This window comes from Miniopterus natalensis, chromosome 2, assembly GCF_054644295.1.
Source record: "Miniopterus natalensis isolate mMinNat1 chromosome 2, mMinNat1.hap1, whole genome shotgun sequence".
Classification (NCBI taxonomy): domain Eukaryota; kingdom Metazoa; phylum Chordata; class Mammalia; order Chiroptera; family Miniopteridae; genus Miniopterus; species Miniopterus natalensis.
The window spans coordinates 126,341,654-126,354,142 of NC_142082.1; the positions used below are offsets into that span (position 1 = coordinate 126,341,654).

General features: G+C 33.1%; 1 protein-coding gene across 2 annotated transcripts in view; it reads left to right on the forward strand.

The window, feature by feature from the left end:
* The window catches only part of ZFC3H1 (zinc finger C3H1-type containing), a 51,361-nt gene that overhangs the window by 13,988 nt on the left and 24,884 nt on the right, over positions 1 to 12,489 (forward strand). For both annotated transcript variants that reach the window (XM_016198924.2, XM_016198934.2), the window contains exons 4-12: positions 2,646 to 2,844; positions 3,096 to 3,319; positions 4,771 to 4,894; positions 6,817 to 6,914; positions 7,902 to 8,111; positions 8,647 to 8,811; positions 9,762 to 9,899; positions 10,659 to 10,780; positions 11,194 to 11,343. In XM_016198924.2, the coding sequence (XP_016054410.2) occupies positions 2,646 to 2,844; positions 3,096 to 3,319; positions 4,771 to 4,894; positions 6,817 to 6,914; positions 7,902 to 8,111; positions 8,647 to 8,811; positions 9,762 to 9,899; positions 10,659 to 10,780; positions 11,194 to 11,343 (1,430 nt within the window). The remainder of the gene's footprint in view (positions 1 to 2,645; positions 2,845 to 3,095; positions 3,320 to 4,770; positions 4,895 to 6,816; positions 6,915 to 7,901; positions 8,112 to 8,646; positions 8,812 to 9,761; positions 9,900 to 10,658; positions 10,781 to 11,193; positions 11,344 to 12,489) is intronic.

Sequence of the window (12,489 nt, forward strand, 5' to 3'; positions counted from 1 at the left end):
CCAGGTCTTTTCTTTGTTCAATTAGAGATCTGAAATAGCTGCAGTTTATTCAATTAAGATTTCAGCTAGTTTTTATGAGTAAATGGTAATGATGCAAAGATCCTAGGAGTTTTAGGAAAGAGGTGGTTCTGAATTTAAAGATGATAATATAACAGATACACACATATGCACACGGAATACGTGCATGTACATGCATATAGATGTGTATATGTTTTTTAATACCTTCACAACTTCATAAAGTAAGTTGACATTTGTTTTACAGGTAAGGTAAGATTTATATGGGTAGATTAAGTGACTTGCCTATATTACATAGGACTTAAGTGTTGGAGTAAGATTCAGTGCGCTTCTTGCTGATCAAGTAGCTGCTTTAAATAGCATATAGTTTCATGATAGAATCAGTGGTTTCTTTCTTTAATTCTAAAAGGAGTAGTTGCAAAAAGTAATCAAAGACTCAAGTCTCAATGGAACAGTGATGATAGCTTTACTTTAAACTCTCTAGATCAGCACTGTCCAAAATGGAATAGAATTTTCTACAATAATGGAAATGTTCTTTATCTGTACTCTTTAATGTGGTAGGTGTTAACCACATGTGGCTGTTAAGCACTTAAAATGATTAGTATGGCTGAGGAACTAAATTTTGTATTCAGTTTTGGTTATTTAAATTTAAGTAGCCACATGTGACTCATTGCTACTATGTTAGACAGTATGGCTCTAGAACTTTAGTACCAAGCAGTAGAATTTGGTATGTTTAAGTGATTTAGAGTAAAAAAGAATCATGATAAATTTAAAACTCATTTTTTACATATATTTCCCAATAGTGGAAAGGGTAACTATATCCTGGTTTGGGTAAACTGAAGTACTATTAGTTCAGTTAGGGATTTATGATAGTTCATATAAGGATGAATCCCGTTGGTACAGGATCTACTGTTTTCTTTATGCTTAATAATGAATTAAATAATTTAATTGGGTTTTAGGAAAATGTAATTACAATTTATGTATTAGAAAAAGTTATTAGATTAAGTCGGCTTTGACCTTTTTGAGTCTTAGACTTTTGATTTTCCCCTCTTCATACATAAAGGAAAAATGTGTACAATTTTGCATTTAACTTTAATGGATAGGGAGACCGAAGGACCAAACCCTTTACCTTCTTTCCCTGTAAACCCATATACTCCAATTAAGAACTTCTGTTTAGGTTGCCTGACATTTTCAGTTTTATTTTATCGAAAATGTAGAGAATTTAATTTGTAAAATTATCATAAAAAAGGTAGAATGAGAAAACAAGTTATTTCAATTGGAAAAAAGTTCTCAAACATTCACTCTGAATCTATCTTCCTATTGTAGCTTCTCTAAAGAAAAGTCTTGGGTGTTTAAAGTATTTTAGATATTCAGATAAATATCTATAGGTTTAGAACTTGTAATGTTCAAATATAAGCAAATCTTTACATATTTTTCCTTCAACACTATAGGATTATAAAATATATATATATTTTAATTTATCTTTATTGTTGAGAATATTACAGATGTCCCCTTTTTATCCCCACTGATCCCCTCAACCCTGCATCCATCCCACCCCCAGACTTTCCCCATACCAATGTCTGTCCATATAAACATATAAGTTCTTTGATTAATCTCTCCCCACCCACTCCCCCATCCCCGCCTTCCCTCTGAGATCCCTCAGTCTGTTCCATGCTTCTGTGTCTCTGGATCCACTTTGTTCATCAGTTTATTTTGCTTATTATATTCCACATATAAGTGAGATCACATGATACTTGTCTTTCTCTGACTGGCTTATTTCATTTAGCATAATACTTTCTAGTTCCCTCCGTGCCATGCCAAAGGATAAAAGATTCTTTTTTATAGCTGCATAGTATTTCATGGTGTAAATGTCCCACAGCTTTTTTATCCACTCATCTACTGATGGGCACTTGGGCTGTTTCCAGATCTTAGCTATTGTATATTTTTTAAAGTTCGCAAATTTGAATCTTGACTTTCAATGTACCAGTTCTCTGTATTACTTGTAAGGCTAATAAATAACCTGATAAGCACTTTATTCTTCATTCCTTATCTTTCCTGGATTGAGTTTTTTTTTTAGTTCACTGGCTTCGTTCAGATTTTCTTTCTTGTTTGGGAAGCCCAGTTAAATACTAATCTCTAACTCTTAACTTTTTTTTTTTTAGAATAGCTTATTGATTTTTGGAGAGAGAGACAGAAACATTATTGTGAGAGTGCAACATTGGTCGGCTGCCTCCTGTACGACCTCTACTGGGGATCGAGCCTGCAACCCCGGCGTGTGCCCTTGACCGGGAATTGAACTGGCAGCCTCCTGACGTGCATGACAACGTCCAATCAACTGAGCTACACCAGCTAGGGCTCCTTTTTTTTGTATTATCCTATTTCATCAGTTGTACCCTTCCCCTCAAACCCTACACATGAACATATACACAGATTGATCTTCTGTTTGTATTATAGGGATTGAATTAGGGTCTAGGGCTATGGTAAGTAATCTTGTTTCCTTATTTTATTTATATTTGCCATTTAAATATTTGCCTTAAAGCTAACTTTAAATTTTGATCACATAAAAGATTTGACTTGGTGAAATGTTTAGAGTCAGATAATTTAAAAATTGTAATTATTTTTTTTAAAAGAAACTTGGTGAAGATGAAGAGGAACTATCTGAACTACAACTTCGTCTTTTGGCTCTTCAGTCAGCCAGTAAAAAATGGCAACAAAAAGAACAGCAGGTGATGAAAGAAAGCAAAGAAAAGTTGACTAAGACGAAAAATATACAGCAAAAAGTTAAAACCAGTACAAAAACACATTCGACCAAAAAAGTTAGCACTACAGGTGATTATTTTTGTTAAATTCTTTTAAATGATTTTATACATCAGTATCGTGTCTAGATTTTAATTCAAAAAATTTCAAGTGTGGAGAATTATAGGGCTTTGAATGGAGGGCAGTCCTTTGTAAACAACTGAGGAATGTCTATATGTATGACTTAATGGTACTGAAAATAATTTTGAAAGCTCTTGCTTTCTTTTATCCTTCAGAAAATTCTAACTAATAGATACTGATGTTTCTACATTTTTCATTTAAAGCTAAACAAGCATTGAGGAAGCAGCAAACAAAGGCATGGAAGAAATTACAACAACAAAAAGAACAGGAAAGACTGAAAGAAGAGGATCTGCGGAAACAAGCCGAAGAAGAAGAGAGAAGAAAAAGAGAGGAAGAAATCAGAAAAATTCGAGATCTCTCAAATCAGGAAGAACAGTACAATCGATTCATGAAATTGGTTGGTGGAAAGAGGCGGTCAAGAAGTAAAGTAAGGAGTGCAAAAATATAAAAATCAAAACACTACTCAAACTTAAGTGTCCTTATTTCATAAATTCAGTCAACTAAGAAACATAAAATTCTTATGTTTGATACAGCTTGTTTTAGAAATAACTTTTGGGGAGGAGGAAAGGTAGGTTATAATTGAGAATGAGTCTTTTATGGCTATAGATATTAAAAACAAGAAATAAAACTAAAATGGTTAGCTAATCCTACATTTAGCTTTTTTATCATTTTCTAGTTAGAAGAAAGTAAGATTAATAAATTGTAGTGAGGACTTATTCTAAAAATGGCTGCTACCTAAGTATAGGGGAAGAATTTCATTAATTTTTCTTTATTTAATAATGTAGAGTTAGAAGTGTATCATGATTAATTGGTATATTTTAAAGAAAGTTAAATCAACATATAATAGTAGCCTTAGTGGCTATTTAGTTATCAAGCATTTGTGAGTCTTTAGTATATATACATGATTGATAATGACTGAAGGACTAATTATTTTCTATGGATGTGTCAGGAAGTATATTGGAAATTAAATATTGAGCTATCTAGTGCTATTATCAGTGCTAATTTTCAGAATTCTGAGCTTTGAGACTACATTTGTAAATGTACTAATGAAGAATAGAGGGGTATTAAGAGTAAGACCTCTATAATTCTAGGGAGTCAGGAGTTTTGTTTGCTTAAGCAAGGAATTTGTAAATAAGCTTCTAAAAAACACTCTGATAGATTCTTCATTTAGAGAAAAGTATTGTATTTGCACATTACTCTTACATCCATCTGTGTAGGTTTTGCTAGTTTTTCAGTTTGTTATAAAACATCTCAGTGAAACATTGGAAGAAGTAAAAAAAGAAACTATGCAAATACATCAACCAAGAGTTTCTAGTTTTTTTTTAATTCTCACCAGAGGATGTATTTTTCATTGATTCTAGAGAAAGAAGAAGGTGGTGGTGGTGGGAGAGATAAAGAAAGAAACACTGATTAGTTGTCTCCCATATGTACCCCCACCAGGGATCAAACCCACAACCCGGGTATGTGCCCTGAGCGGGAATTGAACCCACGACCCTTCAGTGCATGGGATGATGCTCTAACCAACTGACCCACACCGGCCAGGGCTCGTCTAGTTTTTTATACAGAGAGAGGCCATAAGTATTAACAGATTTTGATGTCATCTTATTTTATAGAGAAATAGGTGATTAGTTGCTCAGTTAACTGTGGAAGATTTCTTCTGCGTAGATAGTCCCTGCTAGCTTCCATTTTCTATTTGACAGTTGTCAGCCACCTGTCATGTACATTGAATTTCCCAAATCAGATGTGATAGGCAGGTCTAACTGGATCACCATGAGTTTTGATACTGTTTCCTAGAAAATAACTATTAATTGTTTTATAATTTTTAGCCTAAGAATGGTCTAAGAAAATGCTGTGAAACTAAATATCCTGTGTAATTAGTCTTCAGATCCTGACCTGAGACGATCCTTAGATAAGCAACCTACTGATAGTGGAGGAAGCATTTATCAATATGATAACTATGAAGAAGTTGCTATGGATACAGATAGTGAAACCAGTTCTCCAGGTACGAGCTAAAACTCTTAATTAAAACATTTGCATATTCATAATTATTAAATAGAAAATGGTCATGAAGCTACCTAAAACCTTGAAAGAAATATGTAATGAATGTGAGATTTGTTAGTGAATTGTTCATCCATAGGCATCATTTGGTGGTGTAAATACTTGGAGAGAAAATTTGGAGAGCAAATGTCAAATATGTAATGTTAACCTTTACTTTCCATTGTTTCTTCTGGATAGCATATAAATAGAAAGACAGTGTTTAAGCACCTAACTATTTGGTCTAAAAAGTGAAGATTTTAAAAGCAGATGAGAACACTGCTTTAAAAAAAGAACAAACCTTTGATCTCTGAAGTATCTTTAAAGCCAAGATATTTTGAATTTTAGTCAAAAGGATCTTACTTGCTTTTAGGCTTCCTTTTTCCTCCTTCCAGTGATGATACTTTGTAGGACTTTGGAGATGGAAAGTGATACTAGCGGCATCTCAGGAAAGACGGGTTAGAACTGGTCAGGGCTGTACCTCAATTAGATTACGTATTCTAAGATGTGACTGTAACCTGGAGAGCTAGAGACTTGCTTGAGTTGATAATCAGGAGTGAGGGGCTGTAAGATAACTATTCTCACTAATTAAAACGCATGAGACTGAGGCAGACAACCAAATGCAGTTGGCATTCAGAATTGAAATACTTATTTAAAAAACTATGTTTCGTTTATTTCTCCCTGTGGTTATAGTGTGAGACCAAATCAAACTAAAATCCTACTTTAGTGTGTGTAGACTAGAGACAAGGCAAAGTCTGATAGGGTAGGGGTAATGCATATTGTTTTTAGGCTCGTGTTTGATAATCCTACATGATAAGTTTTGATTAAATAATTTAACTCTCTTTGGTCAGTTTTTCATTTTCTTATTTCTAGGGTCTTAGAGATGATTCATAGTAATTCCCAGCTGTTGACAATATTAATACTCTGTATTTCTGTAAACTAATGTTACGATCCATACTTTTAAGAGTTTTGTAAAAAAATTATTATACAGAGGATGTATTTTCTACTCTTTGTCAGATTTTAACTTTTTTTCATATTTACTACAGATATTTATATTTTTAAGAAGTAAAATGCTCTAAAGGCCAGTGTATATTCAAATGGGCCACAAGTCAACCCCATACATGTCATGTGGGTAATGTCCATATTGACTTGTGAGACACCCGGGACAAAAAAGAAACATTAGTTTTTCCCTAAGGTTATATAATTATTGTGTAGCAAGAGTAGTTGGAATCTGCCATATTTTACTGAGTCTTAAAAAAACCACTGAAGATAAAATGCACATTTATTTTTATCTGCTACCAAGGAAGAAGAAATGCTAGTAATTTAACTGAGATGCATCAATAACTATTCCAAAATTATTAAAATGGGAAAAATGTACACTTTATTGATTAAACACAGTAGGTAATTGTTTTCATTTCTAGTCCTACTTGCTTCCTATACAACTTAAATAGTCAGTTTCTTCACTTTCTTTGATCCACATGAAGGGAAAAATGGAGTCATCAAATCACTGTTTTACTTTAGTTCAGGCACTTTGGCAGTTTCAGGGGAATTTTTTGTTTTATTCCTTAAAAAGTATATTTGTAAAAAAAATAGTGTTTTTAACCTTTCTTGCTCTATTCTGTGCTATTATCATTAGATGAAAATTAGAACAAAGTGAAGAATTTTGAGGGACTAATGTCAGCTTAAGGAGATGGCTGACTTTGTGGTTACATAAGGACAATTTTAAATAGGTGGAGGTGGTCTCTTGGAGATTAAAGATTTTATTAGAGATTAACAAAGTCTAATTTGCACTCTACCTAGATGCATTTGTATTTCTCCAAAGGTACCATAAATTTAATTCATTCATGTTGAAGTATTTCTGTTACTAAAATCTTACAAAATTTTTTTCAGCTCCTTCTCCTGTGCAACAACCATTCTTTACTGAATGTTCATTGGGCTATTTTTCTTCAACACCATCTATTTCTTTGCCTCCACCTCCTCAGGTTACTGTAAGTGAGAATTGATATTATTTCTAAGAAAATTTTGTTGCTTTGTGTCATTTCTAATTTATTTTGAAAAACTGGCATTGTAGTTAATGAATAAGGTTAGGGTTTGAAGAGAACTTTAAAAAAATCAGAGTTGTTTACCAAAATTAATAGCTATGAAATCTATGGACTAAGCAGTTGATTAGATTTTTTTCAAAAGAAAAAAATAGAATGTGGAGAAATCACAAAGTCAGAGTTATTTCTAGATTGAGAGGTCCCAGAGACCAAACTGGAACTTTGTCAATAGGTTAGAGGGAATCTTGCTGTTTCATAGTTCCTAGGTAGATATCTGGTGTACTCCTAGAAAGATTAAGATGAGGGAAATAGTACAACAAAGAGTGGGAGAGAAAACATTTTTCTTTCTTGAACTGTTTTAAAAGCCAAGAGTGATACTGGAAGGTCTTTGAAGCAAAAATATATATAAACTTGGGAATTTGGGTAAAATTAGTTTTCTTTATAGATACTCTCTAACAAGCTGGTTCTCAAGGATTTAAGTGGGTAGTGGTGAGTCTTTCTGACGTTTATTTCTTAAGATACTCTGTATTATATATTTTCCAGAATTCCTGGTTCCTTATTTTTGATTTGTAATTAAATATCATGCTCTTGGTTTTTCAGTATCTCTATGTGTTTTCAAGTAGTCATCTAGAGTGATAGAACTTATAAAATTTTTATATCTTTTAGATTGTTAAATAAAGATAATAGGAACGGAGAAGTTTGTATAATTATCTTGAAGTTCATAAACGTTTCAAATATTATTAATTTTAAAAACTATTCTTTTCATGGCCGAATACTGAATTCTGGGTTAGCTTTTGAGATTTACAATGTACTTACAGCTAAAATAATAATCTAAAGCTTACCTTTTTCCAATTTAATGATGCTCCACAGATAAACATTTGCAATTGGTAAAATTTGCGTTGTAATTATTATTTCTTCTTTTTTTAAAAAAACTAGTCTTTGCCACTTTTGAGCCAGCCTTACGTGGAAAGCTTATGTGTTTCTCTTGAACCTCTACCTCCTGTACCACCTTTACCACCTCTTCCACCTGAAGATCCAGAACAGCCTCCAAAACCACCTTTTGCAGATGAGGAAGAGGAGGAAGAAATGCTGCTTCGAGAAGAACTACTTAAATCTCTAGCCAATAAAAGAGCTTTTAAGCCAGAGGTAATTTAGATGCCTGAACCGCTAGGTGGTGCTCATGAGCTTAAGTTTTAGGCAGCCTTACTCTTTTCTGCTTATTTGGAATTCATTGGATTTATATGTGTGTGTTATATACACACACACACACACACACGTATATATACATATGTACACACACATCTGAATGTATGTGTGTATATGTATGTATGTATGTATTTATTTATTTATTTAATTCCTCACTGGAGGATTTTTTTCCCATTGCTTTTCAGAGAGGGTGGGGTGGGGGGAGAGAGAGATAGAAACATTGATGTGAGAGAGAGACATCAATTGGTTGCCTCCTGCTTGCCGACTGGGGCTGGGGATTGAGCCAGCAACCGAGGTACATGCCCTTGGCTGGAATTGAACCCAGGACCTTTCAGTCCATGAGCCAAACTGGCTAGGGCTCATTGGACTTTTATAAAGTAGGGATAAGTCTGGTACTAATTTGCTCAAGATTTTTAAAGATGATAGAATGTCTTTTTCTTTTAAAGTGTTTGATATCTCTCTCTTCCCTATTTAGGAAACATCCAGTAATAGTGATCCACCTTCACCTCCAGCTCTGAACAATTCACAGCCTGTGCCAAGAAGCAATCTGTCAATAGTCAGTATTAATACAGTATCTCAGCCTAGGATACAGAACCCAAAGTTTCACAGAGGACCTCGTCTTCCACGAACTGTGATCTCGGTAAAAAAACAAACAAAATGTTTAATCATACTGTTACTCAAACAGCCTGGGAGAAAGTTGTATGTAGTTCTGCTGTCTTGTTCCCCACCTCCTTGTTCATTTATATACACATACAAAGTCATATGTAAATACAAATTTATTTTTTATTTATTGATAGTGAAATGGGAGCAGCTTCTTCACTTGAAAAATGGTGGAGTAGTTTATGATAATGTTTTTGGGGAAGTATTATTTTCATCAGAGTGGTATGCTTTCCTCTGCCTTTCCTCAGATTTTTCCTATATAAATTATTCCGTTCAGGTTTCTATTCTAGAGTTAATTTTAGCAAATTGTATATTTTTATTTTACCCGTCTTTGTTTATACTTTGTTCATATTTTTCCAATTAATGACTGTACTTTAAGGATTTATTTATGGTGTTTATTAAGGAGATTGAAATGACAATTTTTTTCTGCCTTGTTTTCTAATGGCTTCAAAGTAAAATAAGTGGGGCAATGCCAAACTGAAATTTTGCCTCTGTTAGGTAAACCAACTTTAGTCACTTACCCTCTTTATATAACTACAAAAGCCAAAAAGTTTTTAAAATAATTATTTAGAATTACTTATTTTTACCTTGGTTGTAGGAGTTAATTTAAGATGATATTATGGTTCTTTATAGAAAGTTGGAGAAAATAAAACTTAATAAGGTGATCATAGTAGTGTCTTTAAAGATTGAGAATATAGAATATTGCATGTTTTTGGCATGTAATCAGTATTGCTAGAGTGGGACAAAGTCAGTTATGCAATGTGTCTAGAAGGAACCATAGACTGTCTACTTGGAGCCCATTATTTTTATGGACTGAAATTTCAAGAGTTTAAGTGACTTGTTCAATGCCATGCAGCTGATTGTGGTAGGGCCAAGAAAAGTATAGAGATACTTTTGTCATCAAGGGTAGCAAATATATTGTCTTTGCAGCTTCCAAAGCATAAATCAGTGGTTGTAACACTGAATGATTCAGATGACAGTGAATCTGATGGAGAGGCTTCCAAATCAACAAATAGTGTTTTTGGTGGATTAGAGTCCATGATTAAAGAGGCAAGACGAACTGCTGAGGTGAGTGCAATAATGAAAGATAAAAAGAAAGATAATTTATTGACAGCCATTAAAGTTTATTCTTTTTCCTGAAAAATTAGACCTCTTAGAGACATTGATTTTTAATATATTAAATGGTGGATATATTTTACTTGTATTATTAGGACTTTGTATGATAGAGTGAAGCATGTATAAATTTATATAGAGTTAGCTATTGATCCCCTTTATTTTTATTTTCAATTGACTAATCCTATTTTCAAAATAGTGGATAATTGTCTTCTGTACTAGGGAAATTTACTGTTTTGAAATTGTGTTATATTACCAGAAAACAGTTTTTATTTAAGTGTATGATCTAAGTGCTACTTTTATCCCTATTCTTACTGCAGCAGTTGTTTAGGTATGATTTAGTTCAATTATTTTCAAACTGTATTTCTTGACTTCCTAGTACATTATCTAGTTAATTTGGTGGTTAACAACCAGCTGGTGGAGGGCGAAGTGTGTAAAGGGCGTCAACTATATATGGTAATGGAAGGAAACTAAACTTTGGGTGGTGAGCACCCAATAGAGTATGCAGATGTTAAATTATAATGTGGTATATCTGGAAATTGTATGTTATTAACCAGTGTTACCCCAGTAAATTTAATTTAAAAAAGGAATAGAAAATAATGAAGATAGTTATTTCTAAATATATAAATGCACACTAGGTTGCAGTGTAAAATATATGTCTTAGTGTGGGATAAGTGAAAGCTGTTGATCTGGTTGACTTCAAATGTTTTCTAGCAAGCTTCAAAACCCAAAGTACCTCCAAAATCTGAAAAAGAAAATGATCCCATGCGAACACCTGAAGCTTTGCCTGAAGAAAAGAAGATTGAGTATCGATTGTTAAAGGAAGAGATTGCCAAGTAAGTGGCATTTTATGTAATTTGCTTTAAAGATATGTGCTGTTTTCAGTACTTAACTAAAGTTGTATACAGTTTATTGGCATTGGGAAATGAAAAGTTGGTGATTTTATTCAACATACAGAGTTAATATTTTTACAACTCACACAGGAGGGGAAGCCAGATGATCATCTATAGACTTGACTACAGTGATGCACTGGGATCAAAACAGCTTATAATAAGAGAAAAGTGAATAGAAAGGAGAGCTACACTATCATCTTTGAAAGCCATCTTGGGTCATGCATATTGGTCATCATTGTTATTATTAGTCAATATGATTAATATTTTTACTTTATGTTATGAAATAGAATACATCTTCAGAGGAAAATAATTTCAGTTTATTCTTTGGTATAATCCACCTGTCTTTATTATTTTAGTCGGGAAAAACAGCGTTTGATTAAATCAGATCAGCTGAAGACAAGTTCATCATCTCCAGCCAACTCTGATGTGGAAATTGATGGGATTGGCAGAATAGCAATGGTTACTAAGCAGGTTTCAGATGCAGAAGCAAAACTTAAAAAACATAGGTGAGCCTCGTCTGATTAAATACTGCATGTATCTAATGTACCTATGTTAGAGGGATTTCTTTTGTGGTGTATGTCAGTACTAAGTACACTATATGATTACAGATTCGTTTATACTTGGTAGAACTTTATAAGGTTATCATTTTGGTGAATTATACATTTACATAAAGTAATAGTATAATAGTTTAAATAAAACTACCAAGAGTTCAAAGGAATTTTTCCCTTCAGATTCATACATGGCTTATTTGTAATTTTCTTTAAAACTTCTGGCATGATTTTTGAAATACCTTCTTTGGAGGCATATTTTTATTGTAAAAGGTGGATTTGATTGGTGGGAATAATCATTACCTACTCTGTTTAATAAGACACATGGCCAAATATGGTGGTGTTATAAAGTGTGAATATAAAGTTGAGGATCATAAACCTCTTACATGTTTTGTGAAATTACCATGTTGTTTAAGTGGTGTTTCATAATTTTGAGAACATGTGTAAAAACTCACACATCGGCATGTTAAGATTAATATGTTGAATGATAGAATTTATTTGAATTCATTAGCATATTTTTGGGTTATTTATTTTACTGGGGTATGATTAACAGGTAACATAGTTTTAAGTGCACAACATAATGATTTGATAATTTGTATATTGCAAAATGATCACCTTGTAAGTCTAGTTAACATCCGTTGCCACAAGTAGTTACATAATTTTTTTTCTTGTGATGAGGGCCACTAGCATTTATTTGATAGAAAAAATCACATCATTTTATGGATAGACATTCTCCACTCCAAACAATAGGATATCATTAATTGATGGAGAGCAAACTGTTTTTAGGTAACATCAATACTTCTGAGCTTTGTTCTGTGAGTCTCCTTTTAGGTTTAAAAATATAAGGGGGAGGTTCTGTGCAGAGATGTTAAGACTTTCCCTGTCCTGTTTTTGTAACTCATTAACTAGTTCTTAAAATTTAAATCTTGATAGTGAAAAAATGATTACAGTGATGAATTAACTCCTTTTTAAAAATTTATCTTTATTGTTGAAAATATTACAAATGTCCCTCCTTTTTTCTCTCTCCATTGATCCCCTCCATCTCACATTTGCCCCACCCCCAGGCCTTCTCCATACTATTGTCTTTGTCCACGAGGTTATGCA